The 15311-nt window shown below is 39.5% G+C and overlaps 1 protein-coding gene across 1 annotated transcript in view; it reads right to left on the bottom strand.

Moving 5' to 3' along the window:
- The window catches only part of LOC138760465 (A disintegrin and metalloproteinase with thrombospondin motifs 16), a 213277-nt gene that overhangs the window by 131004 nt on the left and 66962 nt on the right, over positions 1–15311 (bottom strand). Inside the window, exon 4 of the mRNA XM_069931104.1 lies at positions 2327–2612. Coding sequence (XP_069787205.1) covers positions 2327–2612 — 286 coding nt within the window. The remainder of the gene's footprint in view (positions 1–2326; positions 2613–15311) is intronic.

Raw genomic sequence — 15311 nt, forward strand, 5'->3', positions numbered from 1 at the left:
CTGAAGAGACTGCCATCCGTGAGGTACCGGATGTAAACAGCGTCTTCATTGTTGAGGTCTTTCATGGCTTGTTTCAGCATAATGCTGAAGAAGATTGAAAAGAGCGTTGGTGCGAGAACGCAGCCTTGCTTCACGCCATTATTAATGGGGAAGGGTTCAGAGAGCTCATTGCTGTATCTGACCCGACCTTGTTGGTTTTCGTGCAGTTGGATAACCATGTTGAGGAACTTTGGGGGGCATCCGAGGCGCTCTAGTATTTGCCAAAGCCCTTTCTTACTCATGGTGTTAAAGGCTTTGGTGAGGTCAACAAAGGTGATGTAGAGTCCTTTGTTTTGTTCTCTGCACTTTTCTTGGAGCTGTCTGAGGGCAAAGACCATGTCAGTAGTTCCTCTGTTTGCGCGAAAGCCACACTGTGATTCTGGGAGAACATTTTCAGCGACACTAGGTATTATTCTATTTAGGAGAATCCTAGCAAAGATTTTGCTTGCAATGGAGAGCAGCGTGATTCCCCTGTAGTTTGAGCAGTCTGATTTCTCGCCTTTGTTTTTGTACAGGGTGATTATGATGGCATCACGAAGGTCCTGAGGCAGCTTTCCTTGGTCCCAGCAGAGCTTTAAAAACTCATGCAGTTTGGCATGCAGAGTTTTGCTGCCAGACTTCCAGACCTCTGGGGGGGGAATTCCATCCATTCCTGCTGCTTTGCCACTTTTCAGTTGTTCAATTGCCTTATATGTCTCTTCCCGGGTGAGGACCTCATCCAGCTCTAGCCTTCAGGGCTGTTGAAGGAGCTGGAGCAGGGTGGATTCTTGGACTGAGCGGTTGTCACTGAAAAGAGATTGGAAGTGTTCTGACCATCAGTTGAGGATGGAGATCTTGTCGCTGAGGAGGACTTATAATTTGCTGATTAATCACAATGACATAATACAGAGTCAAGCAATGCTGATTAAGCAAATGGTGTTTGACTTGGGCATGAAAGGAACAAAGTAGAAGACATTGGTCGTGTCTTGGAGGTTGTTCTCACAATTGACACATACAAAGGAGAAATCTGCAGTTGTATCTCATGTGGAAATTTTGAATGTGTTTTACTAAAAGACCAAAACAAAGAGAACACCAGAACAAAATAATGCTTTGGTGTTTCTGACAAGTTAAAGATTGGAATAAGGTTCCAACAACAGTGATGTTGCAGTTTGAAGATGCAATCTTTCTCAAGACAACACAACTAACTGCATTTTAGAGGAAGGATTTGGTAGTTGAGTGGCATAAATTCACTAAGGCCTCATGAGACAATGCAGATGGTGCAAAATGCAATCTGTTGGAGAAACTCAAGAGGGTTGAGCAGCATCAGAAACACCTTGATGAAAGGTTCAGGCCCGAAACGTTAACAATTCTTTTTTTTCTCTCTCCCTGATCCAGCAGAATTGTGTTTTGTGCTATATAGCTAAGAATTCATGTCAATACTAAACCCCTGCCAAAAGGTTAAACACTGCATTAAATCAATGTGTTGCAGATGTTATTTGGCCTTTTTCGTACATCTGAGTGGTTTGTCAATTTGGACCAGCTGCGATAGAATGGAGGGGGAGGTGGCAAGGCAAGATCCAGAATCAAATCATAACTTCTTATGCTGTCTGCACGGAGTTAGCGTGCTTTCCCTGCAGCTACACAAGTTTCCTTCAGGAGCTCCTGTTTCCTCCTACATCTCAAATACATGTGGGCCGGTAGATTAATTTGCCACTGTAAAACACCCTAATGAGTAAATGAGTGTGAGATCTGGTGGGAATGATGAAAACTTGGGGAGAACAGTTGATACAAGTAAGATTCATGTAAAATTGGGTACTTGATGGTCGAAAATTGTGGTCCAAGGCCTGTTTTTGTGACATTTCTATCTCAGGCTGGATAACTGTGAATGCCGATGGTTGTGTGGAGCAAAGATCAAAACCAATATTGCATGTGCACAGCTGAGAAGCACAACAGTTTCAAACATTTATAGACATACAGCACGGTAATAGGCCATTTCTGCCTACAAGTCTGTGCTGGCCAATTTATACCCAATTAACGTACCCCCCCCCCAGTATGTTTTAATCAGTGGGAGGAAACCAGAGCCACCGAGGAACACCCACATAAACACAGGAAGAACTTACAGAATGGGATTCGAACCCAGGTCCCAATTGCTTGCACTGTCAAGGTGTTGCGCCAATCGTTCCACCATTTAGTTTACAAATATTTCCCAATCTTTCAATGAAATCACTGTATCATTAATACTGATTCAGTTAAAACAGCTAGAAAATCTAAAGTTCAGCTAAGAAGTTAAAATAGTTCCCTTACATACATTTCTTGCGTCTTCCACAGTAGTGCTGCTTTTGAAGCTGTCCATGCTTGTAGTCATTACGATTCCGATATTGATGATGATGTTTGTGCGCATTTTGTTCAACCCCCTTTGGCCTGTCATGTATGGAGACTTCATTATTAAGAAGGGGGTCTTTTGGCTCTGCAGATCTCTTGTAGAGAACATGTGGCTGCTGTCCTTCGGGTGCTGTGTAATTATGCTTAAGTGCAACGTGCTGAGGTAGAGGTGTCAAAAAATAATCTGCTTCTTCTGTTCTTATCAAACCTGACTAAAAAGGGGGAAAAAAAGATCTTATTATATGCAAAAGTCATTGTCTTCCACAGTCTCATGCACTATGCTTCGAAATCTACTCTGTTACAAAACAATAATAATTCTTCAGAAATTACTCTACTTACCATTTCTCAAGATGCATATTGATAATTGGGGAAAATAGGCTGAATAAGCGTTTCTTTTGCCTGCAAGGTAACAGCTACCAAGTTTCTCATTTCCTAATCCTTGAAGCATCCGTCTTTTTTTGACACCGTTCAAAATCAGTGAAAGGATTTAATCAATCAGAGGTTTCTGTCTTAAAATTGGTCTCATTTATTGAAAACTACCATGAACTACCAAAATCCATGGAAAGCACAATTGTCACCAGGACTCTGCAACTCAATTGATCCTGAACTCCCAAAAACATAGACATTTGTCACAGGAGATGGCCCAGAATGTACATACCAACAATGAGCTCTTTCATATTTTATTCCAAATCTGTGCAATTGATTTGTTGTCTTATAACCATGGCACTTTTGACTGTTCACTATCAATTTTGGCAATTAAGAATGTGGGAAAATAGAACATGCTCTATCTAGATTGTCTTCACTCTATTGAAAGCATTGGATAACATACATTTAGACAAGTGCTTTAATTAGGATGGACACTAAAGAATGAGAAATAATTGATTGTGGTATTTTTTTTTCCTTCTGATGTTCTTACATTACATAGTTCCATAGATGGTCTTTTACCCATGTCTCAGATTGCCTTTGTTTGGTGACACATCAAGGTTGGTTTGTAGTGAGTCCAAGGATCAACTTTCACACATTAGATCATTAGTTTTTAATCATATTTGTTCACAACCTTTCTCAACTCCAGAATGGACCAGTATACTTGTACACAACTGGGATTAAAAGTTCCAAAATTATGGGTAGAGTGAATAAACTTATTGTGGGCTAGTTTGAATTTTAACTCCAAAATTATAAAAAAATATTCTATTTCAGTGTCCAAGACACCAACATCTGCACAAAATAATCTGTGATTATTTGAAACCCCTTTGAAGGTGAAATTACACATGGGTTCTTCAATCAGTTACTTCATTAGAAAGGTAAGCATGAACTTTTCAGAAAAAAAAACTTTACCCTATAGCAAAACCAGAAGGAGCAACATTTCTACTCCCAGCTTGGACCACATCAAATGCCTTAAAAGTTTATTTTATTTTTAAATTTAGACATACAGCATGGTAACAGGCTTTTTTCAGCCTACGAGCCCATGCCGTCCAATTACATCCAATTGACTGACAAACCCTGGTATGTTTTTAAAAGATGGGAGGAAAGCGGAGTCCCCGGGGAAAACCCACGCAGTCATGGAGATAATGTACAATCTCCTTAAAGATAGCATGGGATTCGAATCCATTTCTGATCACTGGCACTGTAAAAGCGTTATGCTAACCACTTCGCTAACCATGCTGCTCCTTTACTGCCACCCATCCTTTGCTGTTCCCCTGTTTATCTCATGAAGACCAGGAACCTCTAATGTGGCACTCTGGTCATAAAACTATTCCACTGTCTCCCAAGTATATTTTTAACAAGTAATAGAATCACATGTAGCAAAATAGTGAATATCAACAAAGATAAATACAGAAAATATTTAGTAAGTCATGTAGCATCAGTGAAAAAAAAATCAGATCAAATTAGCTTTGATGAAAGGTTAATGACCAGAAATATTAACTCTATTGCTCTCTCCATTTATGTTAATTTGCTATTTCCAATATTGTCTGTTTTTTAAAAATATTTCAGATTTTCAACATCTGCATTTTATTTTAAATCTTAAGGTATTGTTGGGATTTCGAGAAGCAAATTTCTTATCAGCCTAATTTGCTTGTACAATTCAGACATATAAAAGATTTATAAAGCATCATTCAAACATATAGTAATAGATTTCATCAATAGGTTGGACTACAATAATACTCTTATGGCATGATAGGTAGTTGATTCATTAATGTGAGAAAAGGTATCAGAGAGTTAATCTAACACCACTTAGAACTTGATATCTAGTTACAGCAAAGGGTAATTGAACTAATATAAGCTCTAATTATGAAAATGGAAAATAATAGTTTAATCAGAAATTAAGATTCAGGACATATTATTAATCTGAATATGGAAAATCCTGCAAGTAATATTTCTTTATGCTATGATATACAGAAAACAGGAATGTACAAAATAATTCAAATTTTATATAAATACATGGGAATGGAAAAGAAAGAGACTTGGTTTTTAGTTTTATGACTGGCTCAACATTACGGTGTTCAGGAATAGTTTACTATCTTCAGTTTTTTTTTAAAAAGTGGCAATTGTTACATGGACAGTTGAAATATTATTTGGGCTTTTCATACGTACAACTGTTGTTGGAAGTAAAATGTTAAATCCAGGTTTATACTTATGTATTTTAAACTTCATCAGTTAATTCACATACCAGCACTTTGAATATTCTTCATTCAGTTATCGACAAAGAATATGTTTAAACCACAAGGGTAGCGAGCAAAGGTAAAATGGGCTATAATAATTTAACACAATGAAGATTGCACAAATTGACAAAGCCACTCTTAAATTTTAAGCAGAAAGAACTGGGTGAAGGGAAAGAGAACAGCTTACACTAAATGTAAGCTTGAGTTTAAAAAAAGAACAATCAAAAATGTTGCATTTTTGCCTTGTTTTACAAGGTGAAATAATAAAACATAAATGTTTAATGAAAATCAGCCTTGCAGGTTTGATGCATTGTAATATCAAAAGATACAAAGTACACTGGCTCACCTGGCTTCTTCCAGCAACATTGGTGGAGTCAGGGCAATGAAAAGGTTGGGGATTTGGCTGTTTATCTTCTTAACTTCAGATGCTCCACCAATATTTCTTCAAAATAGAGATCACCTCAAGTAAAATAATTAAACCCTGATCTGTTGAGAGCAATCTTAACCTAACTCGAAGACATAATTTTATTGGAATGATTTAGTTAACTGCACCCAACACTGACAGACTGGTGTCGGCTTGAATTAAAACAGAATTCAAGAACAGGATCCTTGTATTTTTGTGAATGGTAAAATGGCAAAATCGAATCTGGATTCATTTACTTGCTGCCAACGGTAGCAAGTGTAATGATGCCCCAGAGTAACCCAGTAATCACATGGAACCTATCATTTTTTCATTGAATTCTGGGTGGTAACAAACCACACAATGTTAGTATGATTAAATTTGTCACTAAACTAGCAAGGACTACTCATCTTTCTTGGTCCAATTGTAGACTCTTTTCTTTACTATATACTCATGCAGTATCCACATAAATCTTACCATATTATGCCACTAAACATGTATCTTGATGAAATTTAGAACTATGCACAGGTTACAAGCCTTTTTTCTAAGCAAATGAAGTTAATTAGAAATTTGGGTTTAAAATCCAACATCTGCAAGAGGAGAGAGAATCATTCAAAGGAGCAAGTTAAGTTTCTTCAGTTTATTGAAGTCTGCTTGTTGCATTGTCTAATACTCTTCTTCATCCAGACTCTAATCACAATGGGGATATTGAACTTCTCCAGGGAATTTACTTTCATTCCCTTGAGTGATGCTTCACTCACTTTAATTAAATATAATGAAATGGAGCTTGTCCAGATTTGCTCGCTACCACTATTATAACATCAAGAAGGGATCCAGAGACTCAAATTAACACCAGATACTGTGAGTGTCCCCTTGAAAATTCAGCCTAATTAAAAAAATGATATGCTCGTCTAGGTGACCTGTCTGAATTTAAGATAATATAAAGAATAGTCATAGGGACTGAAATGTACTACGAAAGGCTCATGGCCAAAACATTGATTGAATGTATCCAGGACTTTTGTGGTTTGCACTCAACCCCAGCATCTGCAGACTATTTGGCTCAACTCCGCAACGTATTACACGCCTGCACTGACATTTCACAGGGACAATGGCTGATTTACCTGGTCTTTACCATATCTTACATATGTCCAGACAGCAAATATCTTGAACAAAACTCAAACCGAATGCAAATGCTGGAAATCCAAAATAACTGAGAAAGTGCAGGAGAACCTAAGCATCTACAGAAAGCGATGCAGTTCATTTTTTTTTTGTGTCTGGAAGAGTCCCATACTCTGATGAAGGGAGTGAATGAAATATCTTTCCATCAATTCCTTCTGAATTTCACTCACATTTTCTAGTTTTTATTTTTAAACAGCTATTAATTTAGAATTTATAGCTAGAAATTGGAGCAGCATCTTTGTCAAAAATATAATGCCAGATATCCATTACTTTCTGTTTCCTCGCTTCACCTCTGAGAAACCTGGTTGTAATATTTGGACTACACAACCTTGTTTAGACTTCCCAACTGGCAGCAAGTTTATCCATGTACACCATATGAGATCTTGGGAATATTTTAAAAAATATTGAACACATTTCAGTTTAACCTGAGATTTACAGGAAACATAACTACAATTTAACATCAAACTTGTAAACTAACTCCTACTTCCTTGACATTGTACTCCTTGTTTAATCATACATCTAACAAATTAAGAATCAACAGAAGAAATCACACATTTAAATATTATTTTTGAAATATTAGTACATCATAAATACCTTGGCATCAATAAAGTATTTGAGATAATAGTTAACTGCAGTGAATAAGATGCATTGCCAGAAGCAACAAGCTCCGATATCGAAGCAATGAAGGGGAAGTAATCAGTTATTTTTAAGAGACATTAATTGAATATCAGCCTGACATTAGTTTAACAGCTTTCCTTCAATGTTCCCTTGAGTTCCTTTACATGCACTTGAAAACAAAGCACTCGGTTTTTCTAAAGGAACTTACTTTCTTACAAGTTGATATTTTTTGGCTGGTGGTCAAAGTTCAACAAGGGTCTAGTGTTTTCACTAGCTGCTTCAAATGGCAAATGTCAGCATGGATCACGTGGCCAATGCACGAAGAAATTTTCCACAAATTTCAGACAATATCAGTTACTCCCAAATTACTTTCATAAACATTCTCATTGGAATACTGCGTTACTGGTTGAATGAGCAGAATGGATGCACAGGACAATATACTAAGTGTAATGAATAGGAATGACCCTGGAGCAACAAGGGACAATGTCCATGACCTGTGTTGGGGAACTGTATCCAATCTATGACCTCTTCCTCAAGATGATGTTGAATTATCTGATTTGATAGTCTAAAATTAAAGTCATCTCATATAATTGTGGCAGTAGCCTTGTAACAAATCCCACTTATACTGTACCTTGAAATGACTCCCAGCAAAGATGTCTTTTCTGTGTTGCTTCACTCCAACTAAACCAATTCTACATTCTGAGCCACAATTTTTTCTTACTATTGATCTAATGTTATCCTTTATTGTTAAACCTGCCCTCTCTTTTTACAGTTTTCTAATCTTTCCAAAATTTCAGGTTCCATAGAATATTTATTCCCACCTTTGGTTACCTTGCTATTTCCTCCTTGTAACACCTATTACATCATTTTCTTTCTGAATCAACAGCTAAAAAATGCTTCACACATTCAAATAGGTAACTTTTTTTTAACCACTCCCCCCTCCCCCCTCCCCCCATTCCATTTCCTGCTGGACCCAGTAAATTTTGGACTTTCTTAATCCACTTTGGCTCCCTTTACCCATAATTTTGCACTGCATTATCACTTAGTGTGCTCTATCCAATTTTCTAAACATTCCTTCACACGAATCCTCGAACTACACAGTTCGAAGCCATATATCATACATTCCTGATTATTTGAACTGCCAAGACAATAGCCTTAGCCTGAATTGTGAAGCCTGTGCTCACTGAATAGCTCCTTCTTTTCTCAGGGCTGATAGGCAGGGCCAAGTTAAATTAAGACACTTATTCCCCAAACAATTTATTGAGTCAATTCTCTGATCTGCTTTGACCCTGTTCCAATTTACAGATATTTCCAGTGGTAACCCAGAATTGCTTCCCTTCAGAAACTGCGTGTTTAATGAGACCCTAGTTCTTCATAGGGCCTCAGCTAAATATTCTGATCCTATTTACAGTATTGATTCTTGTGGACCAGAACAACTGAATTCTTTCTTTTCAAGTTTCCAACTTCTCCAAAAGGGAAATTCTCATTCCAGAATGTGCAAGTTGTGAAGTGTGGGAAGTAAGTTTTGTAGCTATGCAATATATTTAGGGCAAAGTGAAACCTATAAATGCTGGGCACAAGTTCTAATTATGACTCAGGTTGGTGAGTGATGTGGCAGTGATAAGTTGAGTAGTATCTGAGGCTACCACTACAGTTCATTCAGTGTGGCATTGGAGAATTCATTCACGGGGCTTGACCAATTATAGTCAACAGCAAGACTCCCTGCAACAACACGTCCGAATCTTTTGCAGTTAACTTCAGGAATTGAACTCCGCAGCTTCCTATTTCTGGCTCCCTTTGTGCTTAACTGCAGATGCTGTACATCCAAAATAAACAACAAAAGTGCTGCAAATATTGAGCCAGTCAGATCACATCTGTAGAGAGAAAGAGTACTTTCAGCTTGTCAGAAGTGTGTAGTTTTGCCCCACTTGCCACCCCCTCCACAAAAGGCTCCAGGAAAACCATCACAAACCTTAGTGGCTACATAATCCCAAGCTGTGCTTTCGAAGCTTCCCACCATAAAATATATTTCCTGCCTGACTGTTCAGCACCTGCTTCAGCCACAATACACTTCTCATTTAACATGTTGAACTCCTTTAAACTGTTTAAGATAATTCTGATGTCTGCTGATGTATGCATAAATAAAAAAAATCTGTTTGGCATTGGCTCTTCAAAGATGTTATAACAAGCAGGCAGCGTGAAGCTGGTACATTATAGTGTTTGTTGTTGGAGGCTGTCCAATTCTGTTTTCTCTATTAATGGCAGGGGTTGAATGACTGAAACACACACTTTACTGGCCATATTATCCATGTTAGTAAAATCTATAGAATAATAAAAGATTGGTAAGGGTTAAGGAAGAATGATGGGGGGTGGTGGTGACAGTTACTGTGGATCAACAGTGTGAGCTTGGGAATGGAACATTCAGGTAAGTGAAGGAGTAAGTTGCCAGCTGTCAATTAATTTCAAGAGTCATGAGAATGACTTTATTATCATACACATCATACAAAGCAGATATGCACTAAAATTGTTTCTTACTGTGGCCTAACAGGAACTTGTAAAGAAAAACTATAACAGAAAACTAATTTAATTAAGAGAGGGAATAAACAATAAGCGAGTTAGTAAATATTCACAGTCTTTCTTTCTTTGGCTTGGCTTCGCGGACGAAGATTTATGGAGGGGGTAAAAAGTCCACGTCAGCTGCAGGCTCGTTTGTGGCTGACAAGTCCGATGCGGGACAGGCAGACACGATTGCAGCGGTTGCAGGGGAAAATTGGTTGGTTGGGGTTGGGTGTTGGGTTTTTCCTCCTTTGCCTTTTGTCAGTGAGGTGGGCTCTGCGGTCTTCTTCAAAGGAGGTTGCTGCCCGCCAAACTGTGAGGCGCCAAGATGCACGGTTTGAGGCGTTATCAGCCCACTGGCGGTGGTCAATGTGGCAGGCACCAAGAGATTTCTTTAGGCAGTCCTTGTACCTTTTCTTTGGTGCACCTCTGTCACGGTGGCCAGTGGAGAGCTCGCCATATAACACGATCTTGGGAAGGCGATGGTCCTCCATTCTGGAGACGTGACCCATCCAGCGCAGCTGGATCTTCAGCAGCGTGGACTCGATGCTGTCGACCTCTGCCATCTCGAGTACTTCGACGTTAGGGGTGTAAGCGCTCCAATGGATGTTGAGGATGGAGCGGAGACAACGCTGGTGGAAGCGTTCTAGGAGCCGTAGGTGGTGCCGGTAGAGGACCCATGATTCGGAGCCGAACAGGAGTGTGGGTATGACAACGGCTCTGTATACGCTTATCTTTGTGAGGTTTTTCAGTTGGTTGTTTTTCCAGACTCTTTTGTGTAGTCTTCCAAAGGCGCTATTTGCCTTGGCGAGTCTGTTGTCTATCTCATTGTCGATCCTTGCATCTGATGAAATGGTGCAGCCGAGATAGGTAAACTGGTTGACCGTTTTGAGTTTTGTGTGCCCGATGGAGATGTGGGGGGGCTGGTAGTCATGGTGGGGAGCTATTCACAGTATTCCTAGTGTAAAAAAATGACTTCAAATAGTGCCAACAGTCCTTTTGTGTTGTCAGAGTAGACATACTTTCAAGATGAAGATTTATCTAATAAAGCAAAAAAAAAATTTCTATATGCACAAACATTTTTAATATTCTATGTGTCAGACTTGTCATTAAATATCACACCATCTAACTTTGGAAAAGTGTAATAAGATAAAATCTGCTCTTGGATCAAGATTCAAGATTCAATTTATTGTCGTTGTAATAAAAGTGTCATATTACATGAAATTGTTCTTACCTGCTGTAAGGCAGAAATTACCTGCAGTGCCTCTTACAGTCAGAGAAAGAGAAGCAAAGGAGAGTCCCCCCCCAGAGTTACCGGGTGTCCGTCGATTTGCCTCCAGCGCTCCCGCAGCCTCCACAGCCTCAGAGTCTAGTCCAAATCACTGGCATTCTGAGCTCCAGAACCGAATCTTGGACATGGTCAGGACCCCCTTAGCACCCTCTCTCATCCCAGATCCGATACCTGGTACCACTTCAGCCAGTTTCGAGCCAGTCTCCAGCAGTCCGCCGCGAGTCCCCCGACAGTCTTCTCCAGGATCCTCCAGCCTCCGTGGGCTCCTTGCCTCGAGTCACCAACAGCTCGACGAAAGTGCAAGTCTCACTGGTCTGTTGCCATGGTCGTTGTCCTGTAGGTCATCTCCTCTGCTTGTCCTTCTCGGACGGGGGATGGTCTCGCCGCTTTCTGGTGCCCTGCCCCAGTCTTTCACTCCCCTGGAATCTGCAACCCCTCATGGCTGTTGCTGCTCATAAGCGCTGCCATCTTGGGTGCAGATGCCACAGACGCGGGATCAGAAGGGGCTTCTCAGTCCATACAAACTTCGAAGCAAATTTTACAGTTCTTACTTCAGGATATGTACAGGAGTGTCTAAATGGTAGAAACCAAATCAAAATACAATATTGAACATCTACAGTAGGTTAAGGAGGGCAGAACACTCTTTGGAACTTTGCATCTGGATGCATACAAATGAAATAGTGCATTGAATGAAGTCCTGACCCAACACTTCGACTGTCCATTTCTTTCCATGGATGCTGCCCTCCACCCTCTCGTTGTATCATACTGATGACTTGTGCTTCTGAAGCCAAGCTTTTCATGATTCTCAAAACCAGCTGTGACAGTATCACAAACTATTCATTGTCATTATTTCCTGTTTAGCATCTAATGAGATATTTAATCAGTTTGACATGGTTTCTCATTTCCTCTACATGGACACATACTTCTGTTTCTTTACCACATTCACTTCACTGGAAAAACTCAGTGTCAATCTAGGTATTTACTTGAACTAATGGAGTGTAGATTAGTAGATTTAGTATCCAAATTTCAACTACTGACAGATGTTTTTTTTTCTTGGTGCAGCTGACATTAACTCACTAATTCAAATGCAATATATCATCGCAATAAATGAGGACTTGCAGTCAAATGGGACTTTTCAGTCAGGTAGACAATGCAGCCCTTATATTTAGCAAGATTCCTGGCACTCATCCCTCGTTTATTAAATTTCAAAACAAAAGTGTTTCTGTCCCGCATAGAGATAATATTAGTTTCAGTCATGCAAACAGGAGTCTTGAAGAAACATGTAGCAAACTGCAATAGGCAGCAGATAATTTGAATGATATGCTTTATACATTACACAGGTGATACAAAATTACTCAGCCTTAATTTTGTACCACGTGGATTATATGCAAGTGTAATTGTCCGTGATTGGGAATGGGATTTTTTCAGGAAATTTTAATTTGGATATGAAGGAATTAGTAATGAGAAAAAAGGGTTTTAATAAAAAACTTTCTATCAAAGAAATGAAAATATGGTCAAAGAGTAGCAAATGGAAAAAAAGAAGAAATGTAAGAAATAGGCTTAAAAAGATGCTGAAGTAAAGCCAGAGATCTAAATTTAGAAGATGCAATAAGAAAGAATAGAACTGGAGAAATTTGTTTAATTCATAATGCTATAGAATACTCAACAGATAAAATTAAACTATAGTTAAACTAAAATAACAAAGTTAAACAATTTCAATAATTTACGAGAATAAGGAGCTGGTTACTTGAATGGAATTGTACTATTGAGGGTAGAGATCTCCTCCAATAGTCAACAAGAATTAGTAGCTAACATTAAGAGGGATGACAGACAGCTGTGGGAAAATAAGGATATAATGGTAAGCAATTTTCACCGACTTTTGATTATGACTGCCGTATTGCTAAGGGATTAATGGTTCAAGGATAGCAAAGGTTCAGAGAGATGTATTCCATGTGCAGGCAAATGGGATTTGCTCAGGAGATATGTAAGTCAGAATGAATGCATTTCTGGGCTATATGATTTTGTGACATATCTGTCAATATTGCAAACTAAGCAGCCACAACATTTTGCAAATAAGTTTTTCAGTTAGATGGCAGAACTCCAGGTGAAATTCACCTGCATTTTGTAGTTTGAACATTTTAACTAGCCGTGTAAATTTCCATGGTCGTATTGACTAACAACATCTTTTCAGTTAACTGTCATTGGAGGGCGTGTTGGAATTTAATGTGTTCATACTTTCCGTGGCAAATCATCATTCAGGTACCTTGCCGTTTGGCATGGGCTATCGTGACTCTCCATCCATCATGATCTTTGACCCTCTGAACTGTAGTTGTGCCTCCCCTGTTCTCCTTCGGTGAAGGCTCCAACTTTAAGCTGAGTCTATAGTTGATGTTGAGTTCATGCTTATACATGGGAAAAATACTGAAGTGGTTTCCTGTTGCCTTCTTCAGTTCCAGTGTCCATACTGGATGGGTAACCTTGGCCATTGATCAGCAGATTCATCTGCCCAAGGTTTTTAGTTTTACAACCATAAATTCCAATTTGTAGAATCTGCTTATAATAACCATGCACCATCTGCAATCCATAGCTTCACATAACGCTGATTTGGAGGCTAAACAGGTCCTATATCTTGCCCAAGGGTGACCTGTAGGCTATCGGACAGAAGAAGTGCTTTACACCTCCTTTTGCTGAGCAATTATGCAGCATCAACTCCGATACAATTCACAAGCACAAAATTCATGGAAATATTCTCAACAAAAAATTTGCTGGAGGAACACATCGGGTCAAGCAGCATCAATGGGAGAAAAAGAATTGTCAATGTTTTGGGCTGGAATCCCTCATCAACATCCCATTCTCTTTGCACCAACTTTGTTATCGAGCATGCAGGAAGGGTGGTGCCATAGTGCTCTGATGGCCTGACCTCTACTTTGCAGGGGATGCACACAAATATGTCCTCATACCTCTGGACCACAACCTCAGCAATAAACACCAAGCCACTGTCTCCCACATTATCATAGATCTCAATGCATCAGAAGATCTCCCATCCACAGCTTCCAACCTCACAGTGATCCAACCAAGTACTCCTGCTTCTCCTACCCAAGAAACCTTTTGTGGATTTTAGGAAGGGCAGTCCATGGGACTTTGGCTGCATGGATGGGATAGTAAGTATATTCAAGTTTCAGCGAGTACATATATTGGTAGACATTTCCAGGAGTCAGCACATCGAGGCAACCATGAAGGTGAAAAACCAACTTCTCTACTTTCTAAAGAGTCTGGGGAGATTTGACAAGCCAGTCAACACTTTATCAAATGTCTGCGGGTATACAATGGAAAGTATACTTACAGCCTAATTTGGTAATTCGAGTGCCCAGGAACACACAAGGCAGCAGAAAGTTGCAAATATTACCAAGTCCATCAAATGCTCTGAACTCCCAGCCCCTGAAAATATCTATGTGAGGCAATACCTCAAGAAGGCAGCCAGTATCATAAAAGATTCCCATCACCCTGGTCACAACCGCTTCTTGCTGCTACCTTAGGGAAGAAGGTACAAGTCCAAAGACCAGCACCTCCAGGTTCAAGAAAAGTTTACTTTCAAAGCAGCTTTCAGGGTCTTGAACCTCCCCTTACTACTCTAACCCTACACTACTTCAGGATCACCAGAAGACCTGTCTGCAGTATGGAAACACCACTTATTGGTACTTGTTTCTTGCACTAACAATAACTATGAAGATTTATTATCGATCTTTTATATTTATTATCTCTTTCTGTACCGGGGTAATTTAATGTATACTATTGTAGTTTTTATTACCTGTTTGGCCTCAGCAATTAAGAGTTTTGACACATATTTGTGTGTATATCATTATCAAGATCCACAAATGGAGTGTCCTGGTGGGGCCATTGGCCCGCCTGCTCTTGTCCCATTGAGCTTAGCTCCTCGTTTCTTGACTCCAACCTTTCTTCCCTTGTCCAGTTCCTTCCCCACTGACATCTGGGATGCCTCACATACCCTTTACCATTTTGACAACTTCTGATTCTCTGGCCCCCAACATCTAACATGTATAAATAAGAAACTCCCGAAGAAGGGTTCTGGCTTAAACACTTTTTCTCCCCCCCCACCCCCAACTGATACTGCTTGACCTGCTGAGATCCTCCCCCAGATTCCACCATCTGCAGCCTCTCATGTCTCTCGATGTAGAACATTTTGTTC

Source organism: Narcine bancroftii, chromosome 1 (assembly GCF_036971445.1).
Source record: "Narcine bancroftii isolate sNarBan1 chromosome 1, sNarBan1.hap1, whole genome shotgun sequence".
NCBI classification, from domain to species: Eukaryota; Metazoa; Chordata; class Chondrichthyes; order Torpediniformes; family Narcinidae; genus Narcine; species Narcine bancroftii.